The 19,900-nt window shown below is 37.4% G+C and overlaps 2 protein-coding genes across 2 annotated transcripts; both read left to right on the forward strand.

Annotated features, from left to right (window-relative positions):
* Positions 1 to 444: 444 nt before the first annotated feature.
* Positions 445 to 6,034, forward strand: LOC104902207 (proline-rich receptor-like protein kinase PERK1). Its single transcript, XM_048635139.2, has 8 exons — positions 445 to 1,198; positions 1,669 to 2,226; positions 2,358 to 2,444; positions 2,527 to 2,597; positions 2,830 to 2,906; positions 3,080 to 3,227; positions 3,369 to 3,530; positions 5,387 to 6,034. The coding sequence occupies exons 1-8, from the start codon at positions 520 to 522 to the stop codon at positions 5,756 to 5,758; spliced, it is 2,154 nt and encodes a 717-aa protein (XP_048491096.1). The 5' UTR covers positions 445 to 519; the 3' UTR covers positions 5,759 to 6,034.
* A 4,925-nt stretch (positions 6,035 to 10,959) lies between these two features.
* Positions 10,960 to 19,270, forward strand: LOC104902208 (proline-rich receptor-like protein kinase PERK1). Its single transcript, XM_010689906.4, has 8 exons — positions 10,960 to 12,795; positions 14,013 to 14,555; positions 14,974 to 15,060; positions 15,141 to 15,211; positions 15,691 to 15,767; positions 16,064 to 16,214; positions 16,355 to 16,516; positions 18,705 to 19,270. Exons 1-8 carry the CDS (start codon positions 11,925 to 11,927, stop codon positions 18,942 to 18,944), a joined length of 2,202 nt encoding a protein of 733 aa, XP_010688208.1. The 5' UTR covers positions 10,960 to 11,924; the 3' UTR covers positions 18,945 to 19,270.
* The last annotated feature ends 630 nt before the right edge of the window (positions 19,271 to 19,900 follow it).

The following is a 19,900-nucleotide window of genomic DNA, read 5'->3' on the forward strand; positions in this document are numbered from 1 at the left end:
CTAGGGAAGTATTTCACTTATTATGGAACAGAGGAAGTATAAGTTTTTTACTATTTGGAAAACCTTATTTACAAGGGCAAAGATAAACGTTGATTTAGGTAACTAACAATTCATCTGCTAAAAGATTAGAGAATCTCGTTCCTAAAATATAGAGCAATATACTAAAATACTATAAGATAAGGGCAATAAATCAATTTCTTTTGGATAGAAAATCATTTAGTAGAAGAATTTCTAATTTTCTACTTTACCGCGTCGTTCAATTACCACCAGCAAGAAAAACACCACCACCTACACATAGACCCTAGCATAAAAATATCAAACCAATTTATTTAGCTAGAGTGTAATCTGGAGAAATGCGCGGGCCATTCGTGTAGGTCCCACTCATGTGCCATCACAAAAATTCTCTCTCCTCATATTCTCCAAAATAAAGCAACTTCATCACTCCGCATACAATCTCTCTCTCTCTCTCTCCTCTAAACAAAAAAAAAACTCCACACTTTTTCTCTCTCCTCATCAACAATGTCGTCGCCGGCGCCGGCGACATCTCCTCCGACGACCACCACTCCTCCACCTTCATCCACCGCTGCTCCTCCTCCTACTTCCTCTCCTTCTCCCCCTGCTCCACCACCTTCTACTCCGGCAACTTCTCCTCCTCCGACATCAACTCCGGCGACTTCTCCACCTCCGACAACTACTCCACCTCCTACAACAACTCCGGCGACTTCTCCTCCTCCGACAACAACTCCGGCGTCATCTCCACCTCCGACGACAACTCCGGCGACTTCTCCGCCTTCGACGACATCTCCACCTTCAACTCCGGCGATATCTCCGCCTGCACCTTCCGGTAGTTCTCCACCGTCAACTCCTCTCTCTCCTCCTTCACGACCTTCCGGCGATTCTCCTCCTTCTTCTTCCGGCGGCGGGAGGAGTACTCCTTCTCCTTCTCCTCCAACGCGAGGTTCAGATTCAGGTTCGGGTTCGGGTTCAGGATCGGGTCAAAGTCCGGATACAGGAAGTAATAATGGAGTATCGACGGGGATGGTGGTAGGAATAGCAATAGCAGGAGTAGCGGTGTTGGTGATATTCAGTATAATTTGTGTTTGTTGTTTTCGTAAGAAGAAGAAACGAAGAAATGAGTATGGCGGTGAAGGTTACTATGTTCCTCCTCCACCTCCTCATGCTCCTGTTGGACCTAAAGGTAATTTTAATTTGCATCAATTTTTTCTGTATTTTCTTTGATTTCTTGATCTTAATGTTAGGCATGTATTGAGGGATTGATTCTTGAAAATTTTGGATTTGGATTGTTGAATTAGTAAAGGTGTTTTTTCTTGATCTTTGAAGTATATCTATGTGACACTTTTTTTTTTTAATCTTTTGGTATTTTTTTGTGTATATAGATCTGTGTTTTACAGTATTTCTTTTTTTGGCGGCGTATTGAAGATTTGAAGGTGTTTTTTTTTTTGCTTCATTGAATGATGGTTGGCCTACTTATAAATTGACTTCTGCATGCACCTGCATTGATTGTGAGATATGTCACTTGGTATTCATGGTTGATGATTGGAAGATTAGATCTGGATGAGATTGTTTGATCTCAAGTGCTTCTGTGTTGATGTGTTTGCTCATTTATATTGATTTATATTGATTATGATGTTGGTTTGTTAATTCTAGATGGGCCATACGGTGTTCAAGCACAGCAGTGGCAGCAGAATTATCCGCCACCTGCGCAGCATTATCAGGTGCCAAAGCCCCCTCCTCCACCAGCAGCACAAACGCGGCCACCTAGATCTCCTTCACCCCAGCCCCAACCTCCGCCACCACCTCCTGGACAGTTTATGAGCAGTGGTGGGGGTTCTGGGTCAAGCTTTGGTTCTGAAAACCCGATTCCACCACCTTCACCAGGACTGTCACTTGGGTTTGTGAAGAGCCCATTCTCTTATGACGAGTTGGCAATGGCAACGGATGGGTTCTCGGAAGCTAACCTCTTGGGTCAAGGTGGTTTTGGGTATGTTCACAAGGGTGTCCTTCCAAATGGTAAAGAAGTTGCTGTTAAGTCCCTTAAAGCAGGTAGTGGACAGGGAGAGCGCGAGTTCCAGGCAGAAGTTGAAATTATCAGCCGTGTCCATCACAAACATCTTGTCTCATTGGTTGGATATTGCATCACTGGGTCACATAGGTTGCTGGTTTACGAGTTTGTTCCAAATGGTACCATGGAGTATCATCTTCATGGTTAGTTTATTGCTTTACTGAATGGTTTCATAGTATGTTTACTGAATTTTACGCCTTTTGCTTCTTGTATTGGCAGTTTCCATTGAGTATTTGCATGCATCTGATTAATTTTTGAAAATGCCACTCTGCAGCCAAAGAACAGCCTACAATGGATTGGCCTACACGACTGAGGATTGCTCTTGGAACTGCAAAAGGATTGGCATATCTGCATGAGGACTGTAGGTGTTCTATCAATGTCATTTCCTTACACACCAGTGTTTAAAGTCAACTATATTGATTCTCTACTGCCTATTTCTGTAGGTCATCCGAAGATTATTCATCGAGATATTAAATCTGCCAATATTCTTCTGGATTACAAGTTTGAGGCAAAGGTGAGATTGCATTTTTAAGAGTCAGATACTCAGATTTTCCCATCGGCTTGATTTTCCTCTTGATCAATACTATAATCTGTGGGCATTAGTTTTTTAGTAGTAACAGCTGTTGAGCTAGCTCAATTGTGCCCTTCATGGACACGAGCTTCTGCAATTTAATCACTCTTCAAGCTGATTCATCGAAACTTTTTTCATGACTTGTATAATTATGTTGTTGGTTTCATTTGTTCAGGTTGCAGATTTTGGACTGGCAAAGTTTTCCTCGGAAGTTCAGACTCATATATCCACTCGTGTCATGGGTACTTTTGGGTAAGTGTTCTCTTCTACACGTGCTTCTCATAGAATACTGTTACTTTTTATCAAAAAGAAATTCTTTGAGGAAGGATCTTTGCCTGTATAATTCCAATGTGTTAAGTTAACCTGTTGCTTACTTGAAATTGAAATAATTGCTAAGGGAGTTTCCTTGTGTATGTCATTACCAGTTACCTGGCTCCTGAGTATGCTTCAAGTGGGAAGCTTACAGATAAATCTGATGTTTTCTCCTTTGGAGTCATGCTTCTGGAACTGATTACTGGGCGAAGGCCAGTTGATGCAACACAGGCTTACACGGATGACAGTCTAGTTGATTGGGTAAGCATTTAGTCCATTTGTAGAGCTTCGTTCTAGACTTGTCTCGTTCTTTAAATCATATTGACTGTTACCTTTAATTATCTGGGAAGAAAAATGTTTTGGATCAGAGAAGTAAAAATGCTTTATTTTTGGTCTCTGCAGGCAAGACCTTTGCTGACAAGAGCTCTGGAAGAAAACAACTTTGAGACTCTCGTTGATCAGCATCTGCAAAATAATTTCAACCCCAGTGAAATGGCCCGCATGGTCGCTTGTGCTGCTGCTTGTGTCCGTCATTCAGCACGCCGCCGCCCTAGAATGAGCCAGGTAATAAATTGTTACTCTATATTGCATTGGACTCTAAACTGTTATTCTTCTCTTATTGGGATACTGGCTTTGGAAGATACACCAAAAAGTTGATATGTGAAGTCACATGGTTCTGGAAAAAGCTGTTCACATATTTGTGAATCAAAGCCTGATTTTTTCTAAACAAAAAGCCTTGTTGACTTTGATAAATCTGCTGACTTGGTGGCCTTAAAGGCGAACAACGAATAACAATCCGTAGTGCTTAGGCTTACTGAGTGGCATATTTTATGTAGTAATATAGCATGTCCAACTATAAGATGCACCTGTAAGTGGATTAAAGAGTTGGGATTGTGAAGATTTTAGAAGCCAGGCAAACAAAAGATGACTTGGATGGAGGGAATCAGGAATATATGAAGAAATTGGGTTTGTAGGAGTATACAACAGTAGATAGAAATGGATGGAGGAAGAAAACTTTTGTGGACGTCCACTGGAGATAATTTTTCGGTTAATGTACCAAACTATAACTTTCAAAACATAAAAAATTTCTAGGGGTTGCAAATGCAATGGAAATTAGCGCTGAGCTAAGGAAGGTGATGCAAATTTGGCATATGTGGGTGAGTGTAGGATCACTAATTAGGTGGAGCTGATATATATGTTGCATTTCAGAGAAACCTTTTAGGAAGAAGTATATTTCTCAGTAGAAGGTAAATTGTTGGATCCAGTGTGTCTTCACTTGAATTTCACTTACTGGAACATCTTGGACTTTTTTAGCCCTTATCTGAACTTGTTGAAATGTATTAGTTCTTATCAACCCTTATCTGGACTTATCGGCTGTTATGTAATTTGAACTTGCCCGAACTTATTTTTCAAGAATTAAGTGAAATTTAGTTGAAGAGAACAGAGCCTAATCTAAGCTTACTATACGCAACTACTCTCACACAACATGACTACATGACTACATGACCAACATCTCTTATCAAGCTTCCGGTTTTCCTTTTCCAATGCTTTTTAGCAGTCACTGATATTTATTTAAATTTTCATGTCAATATTACAATATTGACAGAGTTTATAATCTGGTATCACTGGAGAATTAGTAAAGAATAACCTCATGTGTCAATAAAATTTAGCATCAATTGTTTTGGTTATTTTGAAGTGTTTCCAACATCACCAGCTTATCACATGGTAATGTGGTATGTATGGCCTTCACATGCAACTTACTTCTTTGGGTTGGTTGGGTTAATGATTAATTCTTAAAAGAAATGGTTGAGTTGAAATGTCTGTGAATTTAACATGAGTAAGTTTCGAATTAATTTAGACAGCTGCCCTCCACCTTACCAAAAGGGGACAACAACACTTGATTGGTCTCAAGGACAGAAACTTCCTAGTGTATATGTTGATTTGGTGGACTTTGAACATTACGTACTCTCTCTGTATTTAGAGTAAAATTGTTTTATGAAAACTTATTAGAGTAGATGATTATATGGGTTTGAAAGGGAAAGGTTTAAGCAAGTGGGAAACAGAAGTTGACATTATCAGTCTGACTATTCATTCTTGGTCTCTTCATATTGAGTTTCTTGTTGATGCAAGTAATTGGCTTTTTAAACACATAAATACATAATCTCACCTAGATAATATGTACATTTTCAAGGTTTCTTACTCTTAGTTTGCAAAGACTAGAGTGGCAAATAGTTCTCCCCTGGAAAATGTCTTGTTCATGGAAAATCACATTTCATTAAAAATATTTTCCGTCCAACCATATAGAGCGTAAATACACTATCATAAAGATGCAAAAGGAATAACTTCATCTCATGCTTTGCTGCTCTCATAGAAGTGGGGTTTGGTTCTGATTATGAATCTTTACCTGACATACCAAGCAGGTTGTTAGAGCCTTGGAAGGAGAAGTGTCTCTTTCTGACCTAAATGAAGGAATAAGACCAGGACAGAGTTCAATTTACAGCTCCTATGGAAGCTCAGATTATGATACCTCCCAATACAAGGACGACATGAAGAAATTCAGGCAGATGGCCCTTGCGAGCACAGAGTACGGTAGCAGCGAGTATGGTGGAACGACCAGCGAGTATGGTATGTACCCATCTGGTTCGAGTAGTGAAGCCCAAAGTCGTCAAACTACTCGAGAGATGAAAGGAGATAGTAGAGGATTCAGTGAAGGTCAAAGTCGTCAAACAACCCGAGAGACGGAGATGGGAAAGATGAAAGGAGATATTAGAGGTTTCAGTGGAACTTCTTGATTATCAGTGGAAGCTTAGACATTTCTTCATGTAAAGAAGTCCCTGAATCCAGATTGTGAAAAGGGAAATTAATTGTTTCATATATATTAGATTGTGAGTGTCACTATTCTAACACAATTTTTTCTTTCTTTTTTGTTTTTTTGGGCATATTCTTTTTCCTTGCAGTGGAATCATTGTTTCCCACTCCAATGTATTTACTATTGCTTATATAGAGAGGTAACATACTGCAAATTGGGTAATTCTTTTGTATAATAATATTGATTTTGCTGAGGTTTATTATGGATGTGTTTTTTTGCACAAAAGAAAGAGGTTGTTGAGTGTTGGAAATTTACTTCTCATTTGCCAAAGACTTCTATCAGCATGAATTTCTTTCAATTTCTACAACAATTCTTTACTTGGGCCGGAATAAAAGGTTATAATGTAAGTTTGTTGGGCTAATTCTATTTCGAGTAGTTCCTTAGTGGCTCGATATCTACAATACAATGATACAATGTCACAAATATAAAAGATGATTGGTTGAGAAATAGAGAAAAAATTATAGGATACCATAACAAATGTCAGTGATGTTGGTTGATTTATATTCTTTCCCATAGAAATTGATATGACATAATTTCTCAAAAAATAATTAAAAAGTTGAAATGACATAATCTCTCAAAAAATAGTTAAAAAGTTGAGATGACATAAAAACTCAGCTTAAACTCGATTGTGCTTAAATTAAACAAGTTGATTTAAATTTATAATATATTTTCCCAACTGATGCACTGATATTAGATGTCTCGATATGACATGATTACTCATAAGCCATAGCAGCCACACGACTCTTAATTGTGGATGTTGTTTAACTTAGTTGACAAAATCTTGTGGGGTGGTATCAGAGACTTGGGATCGAATCTCGTCTATATTACTGCGCTTAGTCGCTCATTTCCACACACAAAAATACGACTCTAGGTTTCTATTTTTTTTTAAAAAATTGAAACAAACTATTAGATAATATTATATGTAAAGGGATAATATGGTGCAATCATAGAATAAAGATCACCATCACTATTATTTGTTTGATCATCGGAGGAACAATTATTCAACGTCATTCTTTCTTCAATTTCTTCTTTATTTTATTCTTTACTTGGGCCGGAATAAAAGGTTATAACGTAAGTTTGTTGGGCTAATACTATTTCGAGTAGTTCTTTAGTGACTCGATATCTACAATACAATGATACAATGCCACAAATATAAAAGATGATTGGTTGAGAAATAGAGAAAAAATTATAGGATACCATAACAAATGTCAGTGATGTTGGTTGATTTACATTCTTTCCCATAGAAATTGATATGACATAATTTCTCAAAAAATAATTAAAAAGTTGAAATGACATAATCTCTCAAAAAATAGTTAAAAATTGAGATGACATAAAAACTCAGCTTAAACTCGATTGTGCTTAAATTAAACAAGTTGATTTAAATTTATAATATATTTTTCCAACTGATGCACTGATATTAGATGTCTCGATATGACATGATTACTCATAGGCCATAGCAGCCACACGACTCTTAATTGTGGATGTTGTTTAACTTAGTTGACAAAATCTTGTGGGGTGGTATTAGAGACTTGGGATCGAATCTCGTCTATATTACTGCGCTTAGTCGCTCATTTCCACACACAATAATACGACTCTAGGTTTCTATTTTTTAAAAAAAATTTGAAACAAACTATTAGATAATATTATATGTAAAGGGATAATATGGTGCAATCATAGAATAAAGATCACCATCACTATTATTTGTTTGATCATCGGAGGAACAATTATTCAACGTCATTCTTTCTTCAATTTCTTCTTTATTTTATTTTCCACTCGGGTTTTTGTACAAGTAATTTGCAGAATCCATTATCTCAGTAATAGCTTGACTAAAGAGATTCCATGAGTTTATACATATATATATATATATATATATATATATATATATATATATATATATATATATATGGGAAATTTCCACCGATAACCCTGTATTATAGAACAATTGCAATGGTAAACCGTATTTCTTTTGAGTTTCAAAATACCCTATACTTAAACACATTTACTAGCCTAACCCAAGTTAACCCCAAACCACTACCTAATCCACTAAATCCCCACCCCACCACCATCCTTCCACCGGAAACACTATACCCCGTCAGTCCGTCACTCTCTCCCTTCCAATGACTTTTTCTCTCTCCTTGTTACTCTCTCCCTCCCTGTGACTTCTCTTCTCATTGGTGGAGAGGTGGGACAGTACTGGAGAAGTGGGACATTGGTGGTGGAGTGGGATTCATGTAGAGCGGTGGGACAATCGTGGACGGGTGGAACTGTGGTGGGTGGATGGGATGTTAATGGGCTGGGTGTAGTTGGGGTTAACCTGGGTTAGGTAAGACAATAATACTAATGGTTGAATGAAAGTTTAAACCTTCATTACTGTCACGGTTGTATAATATTACTAAGTATAGGATTATTTTTGAAACTCAAAAGAAAACGGTTTACCATTGCAATTATTCCATAATACAGGGTTACCAGTGGGAATTTCCATATATATATATATATACATATGTTATTTTTCTCTTAAATTTATCAGCGATTTTGATATAAAGAGTCAATCTTTGCTGACTCAAATAGAGTTTTGCATAGATATAAATTCATGGAAGAAGTTTTAGATAAGTGAAGATTAGAGTTTGATTTTGAATGAACAACCTAAATTATTGTATTATGTAAATTGAATATAAATTTGCTATGAAGGATTTAGGGGATCTTCATTATTTCTTAGGTGTGCAGGTTGTGCGTACTCCATCTGGTTTATTTTTGTCCCAACATACGTATGTTTCTGCTTTACTTCGTAAATTCCATCTTCATACTGTTAAACCAGTTACCACTCCTGTTGTCTCTAGAGTAACATTATCTCTGCTTGATGGAGAACTTCTTGCTGATCCCATAGATTATCGTAGTATGGTTGGTGCATTGCAGTACTTAACTATGACTCGTCCTGATATTGCTTATGCTGTTAATATGGTGTCTCAGTTTATGCATGCTCCTCGTACTACTCACCTTCATGCTGTGAAAAGAATTTTCAGATATCTACAGGGCACTCTGGATTATGGTCTTTATTTATATAGCAGCAGTTCTCCTACTATTGTTATTGCCTATTCAGATGCAGATTGGGCAGGATGCCCTGACACAAGGCGTTCTACTACTGGCTATGCTATTTTTCTTGGGAAGAATTTAATTTCCTGGCGTTCTAAAAAGCAACCAACTGTCTCCAAATCCTCCACTGAAGCTGAATACAGGGCCGTTGCCTACACAGCTGCGGAAACTATTTGGCTCAAACAACTTCTTGCTGACATTGGCCATTTTCTCCGTCGTCCTGTGATTGTCTATTGCGACAATGTCTCTGCTACTTATCTCACTGCTAATCCAGTTCATGATCGTAGCAAACATATCGATGTTGACTATCACTTTGTTCGAGAAATGGTTGCCAAGGGAGGTCTTATTGTTCGATATATTCCTACCCAGTCTCAGGTTGCAGACATTTTTACTAAGGGCCTATCTACTGACTTGTTTACTAAACATCGTACCAATCTATCCGTAGTTTCACCCCGTAAAGATTGAGGGGTGTATTAGATAATATTATATGTAAAGAGATAATATTATTATGTAAAGGGTAGAATGGTACTTTACTATAGTCATAGGTCTGTAATGTACACTATATATATTGAATGCCATGTTAACACAATTATTTCCCATACTTGCACACAAACAATACATTTATTCCTCTTCACCTTGTATTTATGCATTTTAAGATAACAAGTTGAGATAAGTTCACATGACGCCTCTTATATGAGGCCAATAAGGGTTAACTAAATTCAATTTTCAACTGCAATTAGTTCACATAAGGTAAGTTCAGCAGTTCACAAAGTTATATTGAGGGGGAACATGTTCATATAAATGAATTTCAAGTGAAGAGAACACACACTTAATTGTAAAATGCAATAATATTATCAGTTGATACATTAAACAATTCATTGACAAAGTTAAGTATTAAGTGCCAGTCTGAAGCTTAAAAAGAGTATGACTAAGAGCATGTTTCGTTCATTATTTCTGAGCTCTAAGATACGAAATCAATTACCGATTTACTTTCTTCATGTTTGGTTTAATACTTGTCAATCCATTATCATTACTTGGTGGCAGTGAAGTCTCCCAATTTGTAACCTTTCCCTCCCCCTCAAGTAACAAAAACCATTACTTTGTGGTAATGGTTATCATTTCCTTTCTATTCCATGGCTTCAACCTACCCCCAATAAAAATAATTAATTTATTACCATTTTCTTGCTCTATTTGTTTCCATTCTATATTTTGAACCAAACGACTTCTAAATGCCTAACTTTCCAATATAAAACTATTGTTTTATTATCCTTATGCCCTTACATCCAAACCCTAATAACTTGATTTTCACTAATATATCACAAATTACAATCATAGTAAAACTATTAAAGAGACAAGCTAGATGAATACTTCTTCCCACCACATATGTTAAATTGGATGAACATTAACCAACATGGATGTTAGATGCAAGATGAACATTGTAGATATATCATGAATGTTTTGCAACATTGATGTACAAAATGTAATTATGTACCAGGATAGTCAATTACTAAAATGAATATCAACTACAATATGAAAAATCTATCAAATATTGATGTTCAAATGTTAAAACAATATTAACATTCATTAAAATAGCCAAATAAATATGTAAATACCATCAAAACACAAATGGCGCAATTATAAATAAAAAAACCCAGAGAAAATAGATAGATCAAATGAAAACTTACCGTGAGAATACGAGGGAAGGGATAAACTCTATACTTCCTCTATTTTAAAATAAACGAGACACTTCTCATCCTTACATAAAGAGTTTTTTTTTTTAAGGAAACATCTCATTTATTTCAGAACTGGGAAATACATTAAACATTTATCAACATGCATTTACATACTACAGTTTACAAAAGTACAAACCTTAGCTAAACTGCAAAATTTCTTAGCAAAAATCATCCATTCCGACGGAGCAGGCGAATCGCAATACGAGGAGAGAGATTTTGAATTTGAAGAAGCTGTTTTTATGGACGAATTGAGAAGAGAATTAAACAAGGTAAGCAACTAATGATTTACCTTCAAAGAACTATACAATGCTAGCATATATTCCGCGAATTTTATTTTAAATTTTAATTTATTCCAGCATGATTTAGGGTTTGTATAATCTGAAATTTGTTGAATTTGTCATTTATTTAATTGTATTTTTTCAAAAAAAGTTTTAGGGTTGTATAATCGAACAAGTATTGTATAGTAATGGGAGTCAAGTCGCCATTGATGTATTGGAGTGCACGATTTTAGGATAGGAATTATTTGGAGTGAAATGAAATATAATATAAAATTTGGTAAAGATTCCATAAGATAGAGTAGAAGAATACATATATTATGGAAGTTGAATTGATGATTAAGTTGACCTTTCGGAGTAGCCAGGTTAATTGTTTTAGGAGTTTGACACCCAGATTGATTGTGATATGTCAAATTCATAATCTGAGTTTTGTTTTTAATATATATATGCATGTGTTGGGGTTAATATATGTTGTGTTGATGACTTGGTCATGGTTTGAAACTTTGTATGATTGTGAAAAACAATCTGGATGAAGGTAGGAAGGCATTGCGAGTTGCGAGTTGCGAGTTGCGACAGCTTTCTCTTAGCTAATTCATGACATGCAACTATGGAAGGTTGTTTTTTTTAATGATCAATTAAATGGTCAAGCTCTTTTTTTTTTTAGAAAAATTTTAGGGGTAAGGCTTGTTCAGATATAACATAGTGAGCACGTTTTGGTTCTGGAAGTTGGATTCTTTCAGAACTATATTTGTTGATTAGTTATACAATGGCCAGCCGGAAAAATGAAAAGAAAGAAGCCTGCATAATGATATTGATGTTTGAAAGAACTGTAAGCGAATCGACTTGATTCGTTTATTGTATTGAAGAGGAGGGAAGAGGTGCTCCACTCTCTTCTTTTTCTTCTTCTTCTTCCAAAGGAAGCCAAGGAAAATTTCAGGGAGTGCTTGGTTTGATATTGCTATTACGTTAAAGTTTCGGATTTTCTTTAGAAATGTCGGCGTTAGTTCCATCACCAGATATTGTAGTTTCTCCAGTGTCACCACCAGCTCCTGACTCCACACCTCCACCAACTCCTACAACTACTTCTCCACCTCTTAGCCCACCAACAGAACCTGCAACCCCAGCTCCTTCACCTCCAGCCCCAACTCCATCTCCTCCACCTCCGAGCCCATCACCACCTCCAGTTCTTTCACCTCCACTTCCAAGTCCATCACCACCTCCTTCGCCACCACCTCCTAGTCCGTCTCCTCCACCTCCAGCTCCAGTTCCCGAAACTCCACCTCCTAGTCCGTCTCCTCCACCTCCAGCCCCAGTTCCTGAGACGCCACCTCCTAGTCCGTCTCCTCCACCTCCAGTCCCAGCTCCATCCCCTCCACCTCCAAGCCCATCCCCTCCACCTCCAAGCCCATCTCCTCCACCTCCAGCCCCAACTCCTGAGACTTCACCTTCACCTATAAGTCCGTCACCACCTCCTCCAAGCCCATCCCCTCCTCCTCCTAGCCCATCTTCTCCATCTCCAAGCTCTCCTACTCAGCCTCCACCCCCTGAACCTTCCCCGAGTTTACCACCACCTCCACTTCCAAGCCAGCCGCTGTCACCAGAAACACCCCAAACTCCTCCTCTGTCTCCGCCAAATGTACCTCGCACTCCTCCAAACCCTGGATCAGACTCAACTCCACCATCCTCACTTGAAATTCCTCCTCCACCAGCTTCATCATCTCGTTCATCAACCGGCCTTATTGTGGGCATTGCAATAGGGGGTGTGGCTGTATTGGCTGTGTTTATTTTCCTGTGGTTACTCTTAGCTAGGAGGAAGAAAAAGAAAGAACCATATGGAGGAGAGGGTTATTACGTGCCCAAAGGTTTGAGTCTTAATCATATACTCACTCCGTTCTTTATTAGTTGCAACAATTTGACTTTTGCACTATTTACATACGTCACTTTGACAATCATTGGTGATTTCTGCGTGATGAAAAGAATAGACATGTGAGATCTTGTTGGTTTTGTCTCGACATATATATGAAATTATCAACTTTATAAATTTTTTACTAATAGATGATTAAAGACGTTAATGTTCAGAGTGTTCAATTGGCAAGTATGAAAAACAAATTGTCGCAATGAAGGAGGAAGTACTAAATTTAATAGTTCTTTTTTATATTCTTTTTTCCTTTCTCGATATTTGCTCTATTTCCTTTGTTGATTTTGCATTTGATTTTGATGCTCTGTCATTGTTAATGATGTCCTTATCTAGTTACTTTTATTGGAGTGAAGTTATGAGTTGAGCTTGAGACGTTTATGCGCTTGAATAGAGTTTTAAGAATTTTATTATTTCACCTAGGTTCCATCACGAAAATCTAGAGGTGATTGTCATTATGAACCCACTACATCAATCTGGGAAATGCAGTATCTAGAATATTGTAACATAGTGTCAAAAGTCAGAACTGTCCTTTCAGTGTAATGTTTGTTATGTGTTCTGTCCATTTATATTTCATGATGAAGTTGCTCATCTTGATTGGATATATTTGGCTCAAAAGAAGCTGAAGCTGATCGATCGTGCTGGGGCATAGATTAAAACATCATCCCTAATATGATATAGCCAAGGGCTGTTAACATCCTTGCAAGGCCGATTAACTCCGAATCCTAATATTGTCCCTGGTTCTTTTCACTCCAATTTGGCTGTTTAGTGAAAAAGTTGAGCTTAATCTCAGTGAGCTGAAGAACTTTTTATGCAATCACTCCAGCTTTGAATAGTAGTATACAAAAAAGAAGCTGAAATATTAGAGTGTCAAATCGTAGGTTGTTAAAGAATTCAAGAAGCTACCTTCTTGTTCTAATAGCATATTGCTCTTTATTCACTTCTGCCTATATGCCTTGATGAAATTTACGACTATTTTCCACTTGATGGAATTCTAGAAAGATAATATATGCTCTTCTAGTGGCCATTCCTATCTTTCCCACATGATTGCATTAAAACCTATGTCTTTATTTGATCTTTTAGAAAGAGGAAATAATCTATAAATGGAGACTGAAGAATTTGTTGCGCTACTCTCACTCAATTTTTCATGACTATATTTGCTAGATGGCTTTTATCAAGGGTCAACACAATCTGGGCCACAGAGTGGTGCCCAGTCAGCTGATCAATTTTCAATGCCTAACCCATCTCATCCATCGATGGGAGCTGTACCATCAAGGTCGAATTCTTCAACACCTCCACAACCACTGTCTACAAGTGGCAGTGGAGCTCTCTGGTCAAACAGTTCAGGACCTGAGAATTCAATTCCTCCATCTTCACATGGAATTATATTAGGAAATTCATCGAGCTCCTTTACTTATGAAGAACTTTCAGTTGCAACTGATGGCTTCTCAAGTAACAATCTTCTAGGACAAGGTGGTTTTGGATATGTTCATAAAGGGATCCTTCCAAATGGGAAAACAGTAGCTGTCAAGTCACTAAAAGCCAATAGTGGGCAGGGTGATCGTGAATTTCAAGCAGAGGTGGAGACAATTAGCCGAGTGCACCACAAGCATCTTGTGACATTGGTTGGATACTGCATTACTGGCCCACAGAAATTGCTTGTTTATGAGTTTCTTCCAAACAAAACCATGGAGTTCCATTTGCATGGTTAGTTTGTCACTCTAGTAACGTTTTACCGTCTCTAAAGACCCTATATATGGGATGGGATCATATGTCTGATTGTGATTTTCATTAATGGGATGGGATCATATGTTCCATTGTATGCCCCGTCTTATGTCCCATCTTCCCTTAAGTTTTACACGTCACCACCTCAAAGCTGGCTACTTAATGTTAGTGGTGAATGTGGATTACATGGCTAAGTAAGAGACAATGGGACACAAGATAAGACACAATGAGAGTGAAGATATATACTTCTATGTTATGATCTCAGTCGTTTATATATCATCCTTTATGGGATTTCCTTTTAAACTTATTAAGGCATCATCTGCAATTGAAACTCATGCAACTTTTTGGGTTCTCTTGGGAAGAACTGTACTTTAATCTGATGGAACGCACCTTTTTGCAGGGAATGGACAAACTGTAATGGATTGGTCCACGAGGCTGAAGATTGCTGTTGGTTCTGCGAAAGGATTGGCATATTTGCATGAGGATTGTAAGCCTTTGTTCTAACCATTTCCTGGCTTCATACCCTAATGTACCTGTATTACAATCTGAAGATATTTGCTTTTGCAGGTCATCCAAAAATCATTCATCGCGATATTAAAGCAGCTAATATACTTCTGGATTTCAAGTTTGAGGCCTTGGTAAGTTTATAACACTGGTATTGTTCAGGGTTTGTCTTTGCTAGCCTTTGATATTTTGCCTCGTTGAGAAGGAGAGGTCTGTCTTGCTATGGACTGACATGGCTAATGCAAGATTAAGATAGTGATTAAGGATTGAAAATGGACTTAGTTTAATAAGATGGAATTGCTTAAACTAAGATAAACTTCAAGCATTTGAGAGGCTTGAAACTCTCCCAAGATCTCTCTAAACATTCTTAACTAGACTCTTTCATACTTTTCTTTTCCTAATCTCTCCTGTTTGTAACATTGAGATTCCTCTCTTTCGCTAACTAACTCTCCATCTTCCTTCACAAGCTTCTTGATAAGCAAATTATTTTCTACTTCCTATTGTATCCTTCCCTTCTATATCAATTTTTTTGTAAATCTCCATAAAACTGACAACATCGTGTAGTTATTTTGATTCCTCCTATGGCTATTAATATCTGGATTCTTTAATTCAGGTTGCTGATTTTGGACTGGCAAAGTTCACTTCTGATGCTGACACTCATGTATCCACCCGAGTTATGGGAACTTTTGGGTAATTTTCTGTAAAACTTCTTCCTGTTATATATATCCAGAGAAGTTGATAAGATATGCTCTCTTATATGGTTGAGTTTTGGTAGCTCGATCATATATTTCTGATATTTCCTTTTATTTGTGGTCTTCTGTACATGATTCAACTTTTGGTGAACAGTGTTTGCAAAGAATTTCATGATTATATTTCATTTTCTTGCTCTATCTGGCTTGGCTTTGAGGCAACCCCCCCCCCCCCCTCTCTCTTAAAAAGGAGAGGAGGAGGAAGCTATGTTACTTACTTTTCCCCAACATTGATAGGTACATGGCTCCAGAGTATGCTAATTCCGGAAAGCTCACTGAGAAGAGTGATGTTTTCTCTTTTGGAGTAATGCTTCTGGAATTAATTACAGGGCGTCGTCCAGTTGACTACTCACCAAATTCTGAGATGGAGGATAGCTTGGTGGACTGGGTAAGTTATCCTTTTACAAGACTGCAAATTCATTCACAATGTTACAGTGATTATTTTCCTTTGCTTTGGCCTGTGCGCACCGGGGGGTGGGTGGGTGGGTAGTTTTTTCAGAAAGCTAAACTTATTTTCTTCTACTGCAGGCTAGACCACTACTTTCAAAAGCTGTGCAAGATGGGAATTTTGATCCTTTAGTTGATCCACGATTGGAAAGCAAATTTGACTATGAAGAAATGGGCTGCATGATCACTTGTGCTGCTTCTTGTGTACGTCATTCTGCAAGACGCAGACCACGAATGAGTCAGGTAAATTCTACTTTTAACTCCGGGTTTTGCCCGATTAAAAGTGGCTATGCAAGTTAGTTTTTATCCTGGTGAATTGAAGGTGACTTGTGGCTGTATAACACTATAACTTGTATATCAAGCTTTGTGGAATTTTCCTGAACCTATAATTGACTTAACCGAAAGACAAATAAATTCAACCAAGTACTTAAATTTACTCTTGGATTGCGAAGAAGGTGCTTTGAATCCTCAATTCCCCATTCTTAGTATTATCTATTTTTTAGAAATTGTCACTTTACAGCTTGTTTGGTAGAAGGAATTTGGAAGGAAAAGAAAGGAAGTGGAAGGAAATTTGTTACTTTCCAATGTTTGGTTCTTAAAAAGAAATTAAGTGAAAGGAAATGGGAGGAATTGGAAGGAAAGACTATTTAATAAAATTGCACTTTCTTTCCTCCCAAAAGTGGGGGAATTTGGGAGGAAAAAGAAAATTTATACCAAACATGAGAAGTTAAGGTTTTTTTTCCTTTCTCCTCCCTTCTCTTCTTTTCTCTTCCCTTCTTTTTTCTTCTCTTCCTTTCCTTCACTAAAAATGAACCAAACACACTGTTAGAGTTGAGACGGCCAGACGGGTGCAATATTTCTAGAAATAACATGAAGCAAAATGTGAAAAAACTTTACATAACTCATGATTTCCAATAGGCACACAGCTAAGCAGCTTGGGAGCCCTTGGCTTACCTTGCTTCTTAAATGGTTTAATTAGGGCCGTCTCATACGATCCAGGGGCCCTGTGCTAAATTAAATTATGAGATTTTAAAGAGTAAAAACAGAATTTGATGCAATTAGTAAATTTTTTTTTTCAAACAAAACTCAACATATATTACATATTCATAATTAAATATATAACATAGTACTCCACATATTTTTTTTTTTTTAAAACTAACATGACTCGGTAATTTCTAGAACAAAGCAAATCGCAAAATTTATGATTTAGAAAAGCAAGAAATGAGTTGTCAAAACGTACCCTTTTTAGTAGAAGAAAACAAAGAATGCCAATTAAACCCTTGAGCAATAGAATGATTGAACTCCATAAGAAAACCCTCAATTTCTCTTCTCTGTAGAGAATCTGTATTGTATTACAACCAATCTGAAAGAAAGCGAAGAATGTCGATGGTTCAGCGAAATAAAGTAACGTTGTTTGACCTTGTGAGGGTTTGGTAAAAGAAAATAGATTTTGATTTCTTCTTGAACCTTATTTTAGAGCTGTAATGGAGAATGACTGAATTTTTTTGGAAAACATGAATCGACAGAGCATTCATTAATGGGACGTTGGAAATTGGGGAGACCGCACTGTGTTAGAAGCGTGAACAGTAATTAGATTTAGTTATTTTTTTTTTTACTTTGGCAAAACAACCTATATAATTGGGCCTTTATAATTTGGGGACCCTGTCCAGTTGCTCACCCTGCACAGGGCCTTAGCCGGGCCTGGGTTTAATCAATGTGGCTTGCATGAACATAATTAAGAAATCTAGGAGTTGGGTTCTGAAGAGAACCAAATCTAATTAATTCAGGGCCATGCTCTCTTCACTAGAATTCCTAAACTTACGGAGTAATAATGTGATGAACTTACTTGTATAGCACTTATCAGTGGGATCATGAACTTTTAACACTTCTTTTTTCTATGGTGAGTAATAATAATATGAGAAGAGCGAGACCTATTTCATATGAAGTGAAAAACTCCTCGAATCAATGTGGATTTGGGTACTCCTAAGTCCTAACACCCCGTTTGGTACTCATATATGGTGGTAATAGTTATTTGAGTGTGAATCTGCTAAGGGATTCCTATGTCAATATCCATGGCATTGGTAATGCTACTTCAGCCTTAAACATCTATCTTCTGTCTAAAATTTCATTACTGTTTACCATTTGGGAAGGTGGTAATGAGGGGTAATTGAGATTTACAAAGAAAAACACATGGTTGGGATGAAGTTTCATTACATTGGAGTTTGACACGAGATTTTCTTATAAAATTATGTTAAAATCATTTCCACTTTCCAGTACCAAATGGACCCTTAGTTGTTTAATTGATCACTGCACTCAAGATCCAATCACCTTTATGGAATCACCAATTGGATGGCCTCTGTATGATTGTTCTATTCCTGGTGCTGCTTCATCTACAGATTCTTAAAGTGTTTACTTTGTGGTTATGGGACAGGTAGTTCGGGCCCTAGAAGGAAATCTGTCTTTATCCGATCTTAATGACGGTGTTAAGCCGGGATTTAGCTCATCCCAGGGTTCTGTTGACATGGATAGTAGTGTGGACAAGGAGGATGTGAAGAAATTCAGGAAGCTAGTATATCTAAGTGAAGATTACGCTAGTAGCGAGTTTGATAGGACACGAAGTCAGTTTTCTGATGGTGGACGGCTAAGTAGCGAGATGCGACGGCAAACATGAACACAAACCTGGAGGGTGAGCTGACTATATTTCATCCTGAGAGATCTGCTCACAACTTTTCTCTCGTGTAAAAAAAATCTTGCGGAATGAGGATCGGCCAAAGTGGCATGATTCTGATTCTTTTTGTTTTCACCTAGCACATTGATGTATCAATTCATTTCTTTATTCAATCTGTCATTTGTATTTAACTATCGCCCAACATGAAAATTCTCGGACAAAGCGGGGGTAGTTTTGGTTAGCGATGATTGATAACATGAAATGTAAGATCAAGAATCTGAAACTTCGTTTGTAGATCCTGAAATTGGATATAAAGAACTTGTGATAAACTTATGATATGGTAACTAAATACCCTCCCCAAGATCACACCTGCAATATTTCATCATTCAGTATTCGTTGAAAAGATCATATGTTGGACTTTTTATAGTTAAATGTATCAATTTGATGATATTTGATGAGAAAGAAGGAAAAACGAAAAAAAAGGCAAGTCAGTAAAGTACCCGCTCTCAGTAGAGCGCTCGCTCAGAATTGGCAGGGAAATTGGAATAGTGCCAAGTTAGAGCGATCGCTCAGAGTTGGCAGGGAAATTGGAATAGAACCAATTCCTTGGCAGGATCATGGAGCGCTCGCTTCATGAAAGAGAGCAAGCTCCAAGTTCATCAGTTTGCTTGACGAGGCACTTATTTCGTGAAATGGTGCATATCTTTTCGTGTGAATGGTTGCGTCATTTCAGTCTTTTCTTCTGTAAATCAGTCCTAGTATATATAGGAAGATATCACATATGCAATAGGGTTAGATATGAGAAATAATTCCATGGTACTTGCTTAGAGAATGAAATTCTCTTGTTCTCTAAACAAAATCAAACTACAAACACTTGTTGGATTGTTTCTTGTTAACAATAAAGATTTAATGTTTCTTCTTCGTATTTCATAAGTATTATCGTGATACTCCATTATTCT

This window comes from Beta vulgaris, chromosome 8 (genome assembly GCF_026745355.1).
Source record: "Beta vulgaris subsp. vulgaris cultivar EL10 chromosome 8, EL10.2, whole genome shotgun sequence".
In the NCBI taxonomy this organism is placed as follows: domain Eukaryota; kingdom Viridiplantae; phylum Streptophyta; class Magnoliopsida; order Caryophyllales; family Amaranthaceae; genus Beta; species Beta vulgaris.

What these genes read in the sequence shown, in the direction of transcription:
- LOC104902207 (XM_048635139.2), top strand. Translation starts at nt 520, where the DNA reads ATGTCGTCGCCGGCGCCGGCGACATCTCCTCCGACGACCACCACTCCT. An exon ending in TGCTCCTGTTGGACCTAAAG is followed by an intron (nt 1,199 to 1,668) that starts GTAATTTTAATT and finishes TGTTAATTCTAG; the next exon opens with ATGGGCCATACGGTGTTCAA. An exon ending in GCCGCCCTAGAATGAGCCAG is followed by an intron (nt 3,531 to 5,386) that starts GTAATAAATTGT and finishes CATACCAAGCAG; the next exon opens with GTTGTTAGAGCCTTGGAAGG.
- LOC104902208 (XM_010689906.4), top strand. Translation starts at nt 11,925, where the DNA reads ATGTCGGCGTTAGTTCCATCACCAGATATTGTAGTTTCTCCAGTGTCA. An exon ending in CATGGAGTTCCATTTGCATG is followed by an intron (nt 14,556 to 14,973) that starts GTTAGTTTGTCA and finishes ACCTTTTTGCAG; the next exon opens with GGAATGGACAAACTGTAATG. An exon ending in ATTTCAAGTTTGAGGCCTTG is followed by an intron (nt 15,212 to 15,690) that starts GTAAGTTTATAA and finishes TCTTTAATTCAG; the next exon opens with GTTGCTGATTTTGGACTGGC.